Here is a 14288-nt window from a genome sequence, read left to right on the forward strand (position 1 = left end):
AAAGTAAACTACAAACTGCAGCCTGGCTGATATAAGTCTTATCGATGACCTAGTTGAGAAGAGAAAGAACTTGGTGGCAAAAGAAACCTAGGACCTGCAAAGAGCCACCAATTTTTGTGCTTTGAAAACAATCAACGTTATGTTACAGCAAAATATATATATAAAATCATAGATAATTAACACCAAACCTAATCAATATATATATATATATATAAAAAAAAAATCTAAGAAGAAGAAAAAGTTTCCAGTTCAAACTGCTGCCATGCAAATTGCTCGGATGTCATCTCCCGCTGGCCAACAGTAAATCCACCCTTATCCAAGTCCAACATCCAGGGACATCATCACCACAAACCCTAAGATCGAGGTCCAGGAAGCCAGCTTCCCATTGCCACTGCAAGGAGGAAAGGAGAGGGAGTGAGTGTCTGTGTTTCAGAACGTCCTTTCAGGTGAACAGCACACTTGTCTTTACTTCTCACCTATGAAATGAAGGGAATCTTCCAAAATCACCTTTATTCCACCATCTCTTTGAAGGCCTAACATCATGCTGACCCTTCCCTCCAGTCAAAATAAGACTCACCCAAGCTGTTCCTTTGGGAGATTGAGTCAAGGGTGCTTCCCTTTCATTCTTCAGCCCCTGAGAGCTCTTGCACCCTGGCAATTAAGCTTAAGCTCACTCTGCCACTGAATCACCTCTGAGAGACAGGCTGAGCCATCTTGGGGATTCAGACATGCAATTCCATTCAAATGAATGGGGGACATGTTTGACTCTCCGAGGTGGCTTTGAGAATCTTAACCACAGATCTCAAATGCAATTTTCTCCTCTAAAGTCTCACTGAGGCAATAAACGGAGTCAGGGAGGGACAGACTCATTCTTTTCTCCATTATTTGCACCTGCTTCCTAAGCTAAAGGTGGGGAGCTGACACCCCTTTTAGCTAGTAGCTTGACAGCTGTAATCACTGCTATGGATTGGTTAATCATTGTGCACCTCCCTCTGTATTTACTTGTTACCACGTCTCTCCCATCCCCATCCTATTTGTTTCTCTCACCCGTCTGTTGTCTTTTAGACTGTAAACTCTTCAGGGCCAGGACAGTCCTTCCTAGTATTTTCATACAGCACTTAGAACCATGGGGTCCAACCAGGTTTGGGTACAGCGTTATTACGATATAACAGTTCAGTGATAACAGTTTCAAGCCACATGCATTGAGAGACAGCTCCAAAAGAGCCACTCCTGCTACATCTCACACCGGTTCAGTGACTTGCCAACCTGATAATTCGTTCAGCAAAGCAAATGCATTAAAAAAAAATAACTTTTCCAAGAACATTCACAGTCTGAAACGACAATAGCAGCAAAAGTCTGCCCATCTGGAGCAAAAATAAGGAGAGCGGTCAACCTCCTTACAGTTCATTATGGCTCTGCATCCTGTTGCTCGTTGGAAATGGGCTTTCACGCGGGTGTGCTACATGGTATAAGCCAGGGAGTGGGTGGAACCAGTTTTTAAGAACACGTCTCTGAGGTGTGACCGTGGTTGGCAAATGGCTGAAATGCTATTAACAGTGCTAGCTTGTAAAGTGGCGTGTGCCCTCTCCTCGTGGATCAGACCCCAAAGAGTTCCTTTGCACTACAACATTCCCTTTCACAGGACGAGGAAGGAAAGAGAATTTAGTCACAAGCAAAGGCCAGCCAGTGAACATGGCTTCAGGGTGTTGGCAGCTAGGGTGCAGAGCAATTTCCCTCACCTGGTTTGTGCTTCTGGGATGATGTCATCCATGACCACATAGACCATAGCACCAGCAGCAAAGCCCAAAGCATAAGGGAGGAGAGGTTCTGCCAGCATCATTGCAAAGGCTCCAAAGACACCAGATAAAGGCTCCACCATGCCACTTAGCTGTCCATACCTGTAAGAGAACCAAGCTCAAAAGCCCTGAAGGGACACAGGAAATCCTTCCTTTACTCCTTTTTGTACCCAACATAGCGCAAGTGTTTGTTGGACCCCGGGGGCCCAATCAGCCCACTCAGGACATGAATATGTCCCATTAAATGGAGGTACGAAGTCTGTAAATGCAGAATGCACTTGGCAGGTTCTGATTAGCATTAGGCTGCCCTGCTTTTGAGAATGCAGAGCGGAGGCAAACCTGCTTTCCCACCCCCGGCACCTATGTGAAGAAAAAGAGATATTTACCAGCCCTTGCAAAACAAATGAGAGCATCTGAACCCTTCCTGAGCAAACACAGCAGAAGATAGGTCCCCTTCTTTAATTTGGAAGGTGACGAAAGGCTGCAGGCAGACTTGGGAATACCTGGCTCTATACAGGCAAATAATCCTCTAGTTTTTCCCCCTAATGGGTTTCTCCTTCCCCACCTCAGTTTATGGCTTCCCTCCACACAGGGGGCCCTGTGAATCAGCTAAGCACTGGTCCACTGTTGGAATGGGTATCCCTTCAGAACACATCCATTTTCCCTCCTTAGATCCTATCTGTGCTACAAGGTTTTGCTGACCATGTAGCCAGTTGGTGGCATGGCTCTAAACACAGTGTGATGACTAATGTTCTGTCCTTAGCTGTGGATGCTAACCAAGTGTTGCCTTTGCTGGTAGCCTAGATTGCCCTCCTGTAACTGATCCAACACCATGGTTTCTTTGCAGCTTTCAGACCTCCTAACCATGCCAGTCGAATGCCTTCCTCCCAGCTCTCTGTCTGGTCAGACATCCCAGAATACACTATCCCCATGCCACTCATGCTGCTTTGTGCTGATGTCCTTCAGGTGTTGTCCTCTGTCGTGACACTACTGGGATAGCTGCCTAGAATTTCCCAGAATGCACTGAGATGAACACAATTGGGCAGCGGGATAGGTGTGGCTACATGCACCTACGTGGGCAACATATGGGAGCGGTGTGAAAAAACGTGATTGGCACAAGCCGATCAGAAAAGAGCATCAAAAACTGGTTAGAGAAAACATGGTTGTATTTTTAGCATTCCCAGGCCTTAAAGTAGGCCAGAAAGGATTGTCCTGCGGGGCCGGACAGTGAAGGGAAGGTAATGTTAAGGTCAGAAGTTAAATTTCTGTAAATGTGTTGAAGCAACAAGGGAAGTCAGAGTTGTGGCACAGGCTCTGTTTGGTGGACCCATTTGTATCCTTCTCTCAACACCCTTAGAAATGTGATGCTGGCGAGCAGACACCAGGGGGTCGGCCCAGGAGAGGTGACTGTGCAGGCAGGAGAAACACGATTTAAGCATCGTGCTCTCTTTTGTTCATCTATTTTATCTTCATCTAGCCCACGGATTCCACCCCATCACAAGACACTTGCAACCACTGCTACCGAGGATCACAGTTCAAACCTCGCCCATTCTACCGCGGCGGTGTGGCCGCATGAGACAGAACAGACTAGCCGTTGTTTTCCTTCTATGAAGTTGGAACGAATGCAAGCTGCACCCGTGGCTTGTCCCACAATGTCTGATCAATGCAAAAACATCAGCTGCTGAACACAGTAACGCCGGACCGGTGAGATCCTGTCTCCTTCACTGCTCTCATAGCTCCCACCCAGTGCACAAAGGGTGGAGAAAGCTTCAAAATGAAACAGCTTTTCCCCAAACACAGCCAAGCCCCCGATTAGTCCTGAATCGGAGCTAGCAACAGGGCACTGCATAGAAAGCAGCGCATTATTGGCAACCACGCAGAAACAGCAGCTGGGAGATGGCTTGACGGACATGTTTCAAAGCTTGAAGAACGTTTTAGGAGGAGCACTACATACCAAAATGCTCTCCATGTTGAAAATCCGGCTCCACGCAAAGGAAGGCTGACAGCAAGGCCTTCTGGGAAATTCTGAATTCCAATCCCAATTGCTAAGTTCCTACCGAAATAAAAGCAAACATGTTATATATCATTCCTTTGGGAGGAGAAGAGAAGGGCAGGGCAGGATAGGCCTTACAAAAAAGGTTATTAAGTATGTCTCTTTAGTGTAAGTGCTTCCAGCCCTTGGGGACTAATCGAATCATGTTAACATAAGGCACTTCTAGAGCGAGTTTTATCTTCAAAGTGCTCTGTGTCCACCTGTCAACCCCTGGAAGCAATGGAGAATGAGATGAAAAGATCTGCCCAAGGACACAACCAGACAGTCAAAACCCAACTCTTTCGAACTCCCAGCCTTGTCTTCCGAACCCTTGATCAGATCTGGCCGTTGAACAGGAAGACCCCCCAAGTTGTTCATGAGTGACCCACTGACTAATTAAGGAACTGCAAACATGGGGGGGGGGGTGGAGGGCGCTGAAAGGAGTCTCTAGGGAAGATGCGGAGCCACAAGGATTTGGTTTACATTGTGGGAAGTTAACAAGAGTGGAGAAAGAAAGGTGAGGTGCAAAGGATCCCCGTGCAGTACAAATATCCTCTCTCTGACTGCTCCACTTTGCAAGCCAGGCTGCATTGAGAGCTGCCTATTCAGACAACTGACCTTCCAATACACAGGGTGTTCCGGGAGCTCGGACAGCCAAGGTAGAACAGCCCTGGGATCCAGGGACCATCCCAGTTACCACCAAAATGGATTCCCCACTCCTCCCAGCTGGTGCCATATGAGGAGGAATGAAAGGACACACTGTGCTACACCTACGGATGTGAACAGGGATCCCCATAAGTCTTCAGAGGCAGCCCTGTTTGCTAGCTCTCTGAAAGGGGCCAGTTTCCTCCTCTCTGAGATGCCTCTGTCGTGATGGGAGGTCGTGTCAAACAAGCTCCGGTCTCAGCCTACATCAGATAATGCCGAGGTTAATCCCCTCATTTACTGTTCATCTCCCCCGTTGTCTGCAGGATTGCACAGTCACTCTATTGTTTGCTTTTATCTCCTCCTGTACTAGCTGTAGGGTCATGTGTTTTTAACCTCCAGGCTTAAAAAATATATAAAACTTTTAAAGAAACCCTGATCACATTCAGAGCCTGGGATCACCCAAAGGGGAGAAGCATGCTGCACTAGAAAGGCGGCAGCATCCACCTCAAAATGAGAATTTGGCCACTGATGCTCTAGTACCCCAGACGCATGACCCTGCAGCTGAGATGTTAAACAATGGCCAAGGCGCAGACCAGTCTAAAGCCTGCAGGCAGTCAGATGAAACAGAACTGGCATCTGAGCCTGCAACTCACCATGTAGGTTTCAGGAGTCACGTGTTAGCAGCTGTGGTTCCAGGGCTGCTGCTTTCACCCCTATCCCGGCCCCCGGTTCCACTCCTTGCAGTTCTGGAGACAGCCCCACTACACTTCAGCCGTGGGAGCAGGTGCCCAAAGCGCAGCACCGGGGAACCAACACTGAGAGACAGGCACAGACAGGTCGATGAGTCACTTTCTGGTACCCACTCTGTCCTGGGTGGCTGGAAGTGAACACTCTCAGCTTCCGCGCTGCTCCAGCATCTAGTAGTTAACATCAGCAGGAAAGCATCCTGTGCAGCCCCAGTGGCTGGCTCCCAATTACTGAGCTAGTGGGGAAAGTGATTGTGGTTTTGCTTGTTGGCCTCTGATTTCATGATAGTGCTAACCACAGCCCTTCATCTGCAAGGAGGCAGGATTTTGAAGCTCGCAAGCAGGCTGGCTGGCGTGGGGAGAAGCTGTTCTGATGGCTAGGCATTGAGGAACGGATCCCACCGTGCCAGGCCTAGACAAGCACAAACTCCTTCCTAGGCCACCCTCAGCAGCTACCAGCTAGCATGGCAATGAGAACAGCAGGTGCCTCATTTGGAGCAGAGGGCACATGGATGGTGGGGTGGGAGGGAGGCTGGGAACAGGGACGAGCACACACGGTAATAAAGTCATTTAAAAAAATCAGCCTATGTGGAACCCAGCTTTGACAAGTGAGGAAAAAAAGCAGCATTATAAGGTGGGTGATTAACATTACAGGGGAAGAGGAGCCAAACACTCAGGACTCCATTAATGTATATAGCCCCATTTGTGTCTTCTTGGACTTTTACCACTGTAGGAAACAGGAAAGCAAGAGCAGAGTTGGGCGGGGAGGGGTTCTCCTCTCTTGAGGTTATTGTAGATTTCAACAGCTGAGACTCAGGTCTGTTGACGGCAGAACAGAACTGATCCGGTACCAGAGACCAGCCCCACACGCGGTGCCAAGCCAGACTGGGGTGTGTTGGGGCGGCGGGGATAGGAGGCATCCTGCATGTTATCACACCTGTCAAGCCAACCAAAAACACCCTCCCCCTATGGAATGAACGCAGTGGCCCTAACAGCATAGCCGAAAGGGTGGTGCTGAGCCCACCTTCAATAGAAATGGCTCCAGGCAAAGCTCACGGACAGTAGCTATACAGGATTTGGGGGCGGGAGAGGGGAAATTAGCTGTTTCTAGACCTGCAGAGAATTGACCTCACGGCGTTAACCAACCAACCAGAATAAAGAGTCTCTGATAGAACACACTTCGCCTCCCTCCCACACCTCCCACTGCAGTGTCTCAAAACGCTTCGCGATACTGAGCGCCCCCGGCCCTGTGCAATAAGGATGTATTAATCCTTACTTTGCAGATGAGGACACAGGTACACAGAGAAGTGACTCACCCAGGATCTCTCCGCTAGTCAGACTCCCAGATTGCTACGCTACATTTATTTTTACGTTAAATACTTCTGGAGCTCACGTTATCATAATATCTGAGCCACCACGTTATCTAACATGCTCATCCTCAACATCCCTGTGAGGGACGGCACGGCTATCATCCCTATTTTCTAGAGAGCAACGGAGGCAGAGAGGCAAAGTGATTTGCCCAAGGTCACAGAGGATATCTCTGGAAAATCAGGATCTGAGCCCAGCTCTCTCCAGTTCCAGGCCGGCACCCTAACGCTGGATCACCCTGCCTCTCCACTAAACCTGCAAATGACACCTCTGCCACTTCTGACAGCCGTCGGCCATGTCAACAGCACCTTGCATGCAAAGAGAGGCCCCTACACAGTGCAACGGACCCGTGCGTTGAACATTTCCACACAAGTGAAGGGTCATGGCGGCCTCTCTCTTAGGGGGAGGGTAAAACTGAAAGACAGCTAGTTCATTCACTCCTAAAACAGCACAGAAGATGGTGGGTTTTGACAGAGGACAGGGAGTCAGGACTCCTGGGTTCAATTCCTGGCTTTGACACTTTGTCTGAGTTAACCTCACACTGCCTCAGTTTCCCCTCTCTGTAAAGCAGGTCAAATGACACCCACCTCCCTAACTCACAAGGTTTGTTAGCATGGAATTTCAAGCACCTCAGATCAAATGAGGGATGTGTATTCAGAGAGCAAAGATTCCTCACTATGCTGTGAGCTGAGATGTAAACTGAACACATGCAAGTCATGGGGGATGGCTGGGAGGCAGGGTTTACCGCAGTGTTAGCCTGCTGATAGTGGTGATGGGTGGAATACGTCCTCCGTTGGAGTCTGATCCTAAGAGATTCTGAGCATCTGAGCACAGCTCTCCCAAACCTCCCACACATGAGGCAGCTGAGAGACAGAGGAATCAGCGGACTTCTTCAAGATCTAGTAATCTAGTAATACTAGCAGCAGTGAAGCGCAGCTGCTCTCACCCCTGGTACTCCTAGCGGATACATGGGCTTTGAAATTTAGTTAAGGATTATGGGTAAGGTTTGCAGAATTGCCTACGTGACTTTGGAGCCTGTGACTCATTTTACAAAGTGACTTTCTGCCTGTGTCCTATTGACTTTCAGGGAGACACCAAGTGCTTTTAGTGCATGAAGGCAGGATGCGCGTGGCCAGTTTATGCCAGCAGGTTAGTGCACTGCAAATTTATGCCCTGGCTTGCTGCACGCTAGCTGGTCGTGTAAACAAATCCCTAGTGCCGATGTCACTTTTGAAAACCTTGCCCTACATCTCATGCGTAAAGGGAAACAGGAGCTCAGAAACCAGGGAGATGGGCAAGGCATAAAAACCTAAATCGAGCCCACTTGCACTTTTTCAAGGAAGAGCCAACCAACATCCTCAACACAACCAGGTGCGCCTATGACCTGAGACCCCTTTGCAAACATTTAAGGATCCCAGCCTGCTTGAGAAACGTCTTGCCCTCCCAAGCAAGCGGAGGATTTCCATCCTTGACTCAGGGCAGGTGAGGCGCTAGAAATGCCCTGTGTTTTAAGAGTACCAGAGTTAGTTGTGTAGACATCTAAGAATGGAAAGTTGCCACATCGCAGCAAATTGTGAGCCAGGAATTAGTCTTAGATGCTCCAGGTAGACATGCTGAGTAGGTCGTTCTTCCCAAAGTCGTCCACCACGGTGCCAGAACCTCTTCATTAGGCTCAGGAATCTGGGAGGACTCACTCAGAGAAAATCCTTGTCCATCATCCTAGGCACTCTCACAGATGCAGGAAATAATAATGGGTTGAGTCTCACCACTCCCCCCAGATTCCCCATGATAGCCTCATGTTCCCACCGGTCCATCCAATAGCCTGCAAGGAATCAAAAACCCGTCTCCCACTGCCATCGCCGCTCTTGCAATCCTGTCTGAACATAGCAACATTGCAATGTAGCCACAGGTGTGATGTCACAACACAAAGATCGCCAGGTCACAGCAATGTCACAAGGGCAGAACATTGCTTTCTCTTCAGATAAACTTATGTGGCTACTTCACGTGGCTTTCTGCATGTTCCTCTGAGAATGTGTCATTGGTGCAGCATAGGGACCTTCTGAAAAATAACTAAAAATGGAAATCAATTTCTGTATTTAAAGAGGGAGGATGGATTTTTTTAAGCACTGTTAATACAGTAGCTATGGTTTGGTGCCCAGTCACTTTAGCATCCCAGTTTTAAAACCACTGACAGCTCAGAGAGCAGCCCCTTTAGATGCCCCCCAACCAGGAACTGTCAAGGGACACTAAATAAAAATATACCTATTCAAACAAACCCCAGAGGTCCTGCAAAGTAAACAAATAAACCTGTCAGGCATGTCCAGGAGGCGGGAAGGAGAATCAGCCAGGATGGAGCCTTGGTCTGCGTTAAGAATCTGAGAGTTTCAGGATAGCTTCCTCCCCTGCCCCGTTGGTTACATAAAAATCTTGGCATGGCTGTGCCGAGACGGCTGTTACAAAACTGTGGGCTCACGTGCACCATTATTCACCTGCTGGATCCCAATCTGACAAGTCTGGGAACACTATTTTCACCCCTTTGCAACCTCTTTCATGTGAGGTTTCCACCAACTACCCACGAAAAGGAAACAAAAGCTTCATTTGTTAACCCCCCATTTGACAATTGGGTTTGGTGCTCATAAACATGAGGAACTAAGTACCCTGGAGGGCATAATCTGGGCAAAGGCTGTGCAAGCTTTTCTCCTTCTGCAGCTCTGCCAAGAAGCCTCAATGTTGCCCTACAGTAACCCTCCTCCACCCACTCTCTAGCATCACACCCTCTCACCTGCAATGCTGCTTCCTAAGCCAGCCCTGGGACCTCACTCAGCTCTGCAATGCAGCTCAGTCCTAATCCGCAGCACCTTCTGCTCAGCCAGTCTAGAACCCCTGCACCTTTATGTTTCTACCAAAGTGCCTCAGGTTTCATCTCAACCAGAGTTCGCGTATTTCAATACTGCTTCCTTCCCTCTCTTGCATACAATTCTGAATTTAGCAATCCAGGCTGTAAATCAAAGGCAGAACTCACTAGTCAGCACCAACACATTGGGCACATTGGTTTTTTGTTTTGTATTTCCTTTCCCCCTCTGGAAAAATGACAAATTCACCTTTTTTGCCTATGGTTGGTGGGGAGGTAAGAAATCAGTGTATCTCACAGAATTAAGGTCAGAAGGGACCATTTTGACCACCTAGTCCGACCTCCTGCACAACGCAGGCCACAGAATCTCACCCATCCGCTCCTGTAACAAACCCCTAACCTATGTCTGAGTTACTGAAGTCCTCAAATTGTGGTTTAAAGACTTCAAGGTGCAGAGAATTCTCCAGCAAGTGAGCCATGCCCCATGCTGCAGAGGAAGGCGAAAAACCTCCAGGGCCTTTGCCATCCAGCATTGACCATTGGGAATTTACTCTGGGTGAAACACACTATTGAATTTCTACACCACCTTTCATGAGAGGACACTGGCAAGTTTCACCAGCATCCATTCATTTAGCTCCACAACACGGCAGCGAGGCTGAGATGCTCAGCATGATCGGAACCTTTTACAGGTAGAGAAGCCAACTTGCCCAAATAGAAAGCACAGCAGGACGAAGAGGGTCCGTCTCTCCCTGGTGTACATAAGGAGATGAAAGTCTACTGCAGATGCCAACCGGCAGAGTAACTCCTTTTGCAATAATGGCAGAGGCTGACAGCACTGCAGGTCTCAGGCTCGAGCCTGGCTTTGATATGTATTATATATATTAAGATCATTGTTATGAGAGGTTTTAAAATCATGTGTAGAGGCTGGGCCCTGTTGTGCTTCGTGCTGTGCAAACACTATTTGATACTATTATACTTGCCCTAAAGAACTTACAACCTGAGTGTAAGACTATAAACAAGTCGATGGCGCACAAGAAACAGTGAGAGGATACCGACCACAGCACACCAGCTGCCAAACCACTCTCAAGCTTTTTGTACGCATGACGGCTGAGGAGAGTTTTAAAGAAGACATTTGAAGGAGAACAGTGAGGTGGCTTTGCACGGTGAGCACATCCCACACGTATGGGGCAGCATGGGAGAAGACGCTACTTGGCTATACACATACGAGGCACAATCTTGTCCCCACTAAAGGACATGGCAAAGTTTCTACTGACATCAATGGAGCTAGGATTTCTCCCAAGAGGTATAAAGTTTTCCATAACTCTGGTTTCAGTACAAACACAGGGCACCCAACTCGACACCAGCACTGTAAGCTCAACTCCACTGAAGTGCACAGAGACGGGCCAGACAGTGATGCCCAGGTCACCACTTTCACAATGTTGATCCATAGGCCACCTTTCCAATTCCCACCTCGGCACAGTGCGGTTATGGCCGTGCGTAGCAGCAGAATGAGACGGATTCACCAGCTGTTGTGCTGCAGCAGCGCAACACGTCACGACAGCACCACATCCCCATGTCACAAGAATAAAAGGGGTCCCACCTCCGCACCGACGGTCAGATTAGAACGTCAATGAAGCTAAGGATTTTCTCCCAATGTGTATCAAGTTTTGCATGACTTCAGTTTCCAAGGAGACACAAGGGGCCAAATAACACTGGTACCATGGGAGCAATTCCACTGAAGTCCATGGAGTCCTACCAGAGTGAATCTGAGCCACAGAGACCAGGTAGTCACAGCGATCACTGGGCAGCAATCCCAGAGCAGCCATTCCTGAGGTCCATAACCCACAGACAGACATCACCGAGTTTGGAGAGAGACTTCAGCTCTAGCAAACAGCTGAGGCACAGAGTCCTAGCAAAGGCCTTGCCTGCACTGTCCAGCTCCTGACCAGACCTGAAACGCAAGCCCACAAGGGCTGGTTTCATTCTTTCACCAGTGGCTGAAAGCTCCCTTTGCTGCTTTAAACACTTGTGTTCCTATTAGTAAAATAAAACTTCTAACGTGGTTTACAGAAGAGCAAGAGAGAGACACAGACCGTGGGTGTCCTTAACCAGGACAGACCATTACAATCAAAAACATTATTCAAGTGTGTGGGTGGGGGTGGGGGGGAGGGCAGGGAAAACATCCTTATAGAAAACAGTGGAGTCGCTGTTGTGTGCTGGGCTTTTCCCCCCTCCTTCCCTTGCCTTAGCACAAAGCAGCTATTACTGGCTCCGACCACAACAAATTAATGGGTGGGAGAGGGAAGTGTGAACCAAGGGGTCTGTACAAAAAGAACCCCCCGTCCCCGAGTTCTCTCCCTCCAACCACAGCACCACTACTGGGCTGCCTGAAAACAAGGAGAGACTGTGAGAAAGCTGTGATAGGAGCAGAGCGGGAGGGAGGTGAGGGGGCAGATGTGGGAAAGGGAAATTTAGCAAAGCCAAAAGATTTCTCCGTTATAGCTAAGAGAAGCCTAAAGCTGACGCAAGAGGACCTGACGCAAACCCCCACGTTTATTCCAAGTATATTCTAGGTGGAAATGCATCCAGATACTCCTCTTTCCCCAAGAGCATAAGACTCTGAGCGTTTGCATGCTTTGCTCCTCGCTACGGCTACTTTCCCCTTTCCTTCCATTCCAGGCACGGGAGTAATTTGGTGGTGGGTAGGGGGAGCGTTGCCCCCTCCCCCCAAACTGCAAGCCTCAGGTGGACATGGAATTTGCTTCTCCAGGCACAGCCCCGTTGGCCTGACTGGGCTGCCACCCCAAACACAGAAGTCAAACTACGCAAATGATTCTAGGTGGGACTCCCCGTACTGCCCCCTTCGGGTTCCTCTTCTGTCCATGCTCTCTGGACTCTCACATGCACTCTCTGTCTGCACCCAGTAGTGGCAGGCTCCACTGGTACCACAGGGCAGGGCTTTAGTGGGTACTGCCCTGTGAGGGACAAGGGCCAGCACTATAGTCAGACACAAGCCAGCAGGTGACAGGAGTGACACACTTGCACTGAAGGCAGCAAGCTGCAGAGATCAAACTGGAGAAGGCTTGCTGGGTTTGGGGTTCAGATGTAGTTTAAAGCTGTAAAAAAGGGGAACCTCTGGCTGGAAACCCAGTTCCTGATTAACCTGCAGATGACAGTGGGAGGGAGATGAGTGTTATCCCATCTAATGGACAATAGGGAATCTAAGGCGCTATTGAAGGGACAGGGATTAGAACCTGGGAATTCCTGAATTCCAAAGGTAGGTTCCTTCCATTTTCTACTCCCTCCTGGCTCAGCCACTTAGGGTCTGGATTCAGGTAGAGGACATCCTACATTCTGCTAGGTTCCCTCGCTGCTAATCCACAGGTCCCCTTGCTTCCCCTTCCATCCCTCTCATTCTCAGTCTCTTGCCACTATAGTGAATGTTAGTGCCTCTTGTCACCTCCATAATACCATGGCCACGGCCTCGAATCCTCTTTCAGGCCTTGAGTGTCTCCCAGACACTGCTATTTGTACCTGGGTGCAAATACTTCATTAACAGCATATGGAGTCTTGCTTGCTTCGCCTTGGTTCACAGCACAGAAAGGATACGGCCACGCACTGCTCAGAGGTCACCTTTGTATAAGAGGGTGTCTCCTGTGCTGTTTGTGTGCCGAGGTGAAGTAGCTTCTAGTCCAATGCCTGACCTTCCCAGTACAAGTCCCCATATACACCTCATATTTTCTCCCTACCTCCGTGAAGAGTTTGCTGGGGAACAGTTGGGAGGAAAGAGACTGAACCAAATAAAGCTGCATTGTGTATCAGGAAAACAAAGGGTTCCTTATGAAGGAAATAGGTGGAGACACTTGGAAGGCTTCCTTCTATTGCAAAGAGAACACATTGTAAAGCAGATGTACTAGCAGTCTGAACCAAGTGCATTTCTGGGTGATTACAGTATGCCAGGGTGGGGGGGACAGCTAGAGGCAGGTGACGGGGATAACTGAGTATAACCCTCTGAGCAAGACAGTAATCAGCCTGAAATGCACAGTCATGAAGGCCTCCTGTGCCACTACAAACATCAGGAATGATGGTGATGTAATTTACTTTGTGGGTATCAGAAGCAGATGTGACATGAACGAGATCCAACCAGACAGGGCCATTTGTCTCCACCATCATAAAGCCATTTCACGGATGGCAAGACAACTGTTCAATGCACAAACTCATGTGAGTTTAAAGAGGAGCATGGGGGACGTGTTGCCTAGCGGGTAGAGCACTAGACAGGGACTCAGGAGACCTGGGTTCTATTCCTAGCTCTGCCACTGGCTGATGGGTGACCTTGGCCAAGTAATTTCAGGTAAAATTTTCAAATGTGTCTACACTGAAGCTGGGCAGGTGCCTCCCAGTTCAGGTAGTCAGACCCATGCTAGCATTCTCAAAAGAGCAACATGGACATTGCAGCACGGGAGATGGCACAGGCTAGTCACCTGAGTACAGGTCAGCCCAAACCCCGGGTCCATACTCAGCCAGTTAGCCTGTGCCGCAAAACCCACATTGCAATCTGTAGCGTGCTCGCTCCAGCACAGCTTGTGTGGGTTTGCCTGCCCACGCGCCCAGCTGCAGTGCAGACGTGTCCTAAGTGACTCAGGCACTAAGGAGTTTACGTCTCACTGCAAATCAGTGGGACTGGGGCTCCTGAGGGCCTAAACCACTTCTGAAGTTGGGATTTAGATGCTTTTGGAAATTTTCCCTGCACGTCTCTGTGCCTCAGTTTCCTCAACGGTAAAAAGGGGGCCATTATCCTTGTCTCCTTCAAAAAGCGCTTTGAGTTCCATTGATGAAAAAGCACAGAT

General features: G+C 48.9%; 1 protein-coding gene across 4 annotated transcripts in view; it reads right to left on the minus strand.

Moving 5' to 3' along the window:
• Positions 1-242: 242 nt before the first annotated feature.
• Positions 243-14288, minus strand: part of SLC39A11 (solute carrier family 39 member 11) — a 253490-nt gene continuing 239444 nt past the window's right edge. For all 4 annotated transcript variants that reach the window (XM_032797180.2, XM_032797176.2, XM_032797178.2 and 1 more), the window contains exons 8-10: positions 3751-3849; positions 1740-1898; positions 243-391 (exon numbers count right to left, since the gene is read on the minus strand). In XM_032797180.2, coding sequence (XP_032653071.1) covers positions 313-391; positions 1740-1898; positions 3751-3849 — 337 coding nt within the window. In that variant the 3' untranslated portion in view covers positions 243-312. The remainder of the gene's footprint in view (positions 392-1739; positions 1899-3750; positions 3850-14288) is intronic.

The sequence above is a fragment of the Chelonoidis abingdonii genome, chromosome 13 (genome assembly GCF_003597395.2).
Source record: "Chelonoidis abingdonii isolate Lonesome George chromosome 13, CheloAbing_2.0, whole genome shotgun sequence".
Classification (NCBI taxonomy): domain Eukaryota; kingdom Metazoa; phylum Chordata; order Testudines; family Testudinidae; genus Chelonoidis; species Chelonoidis abingdonii.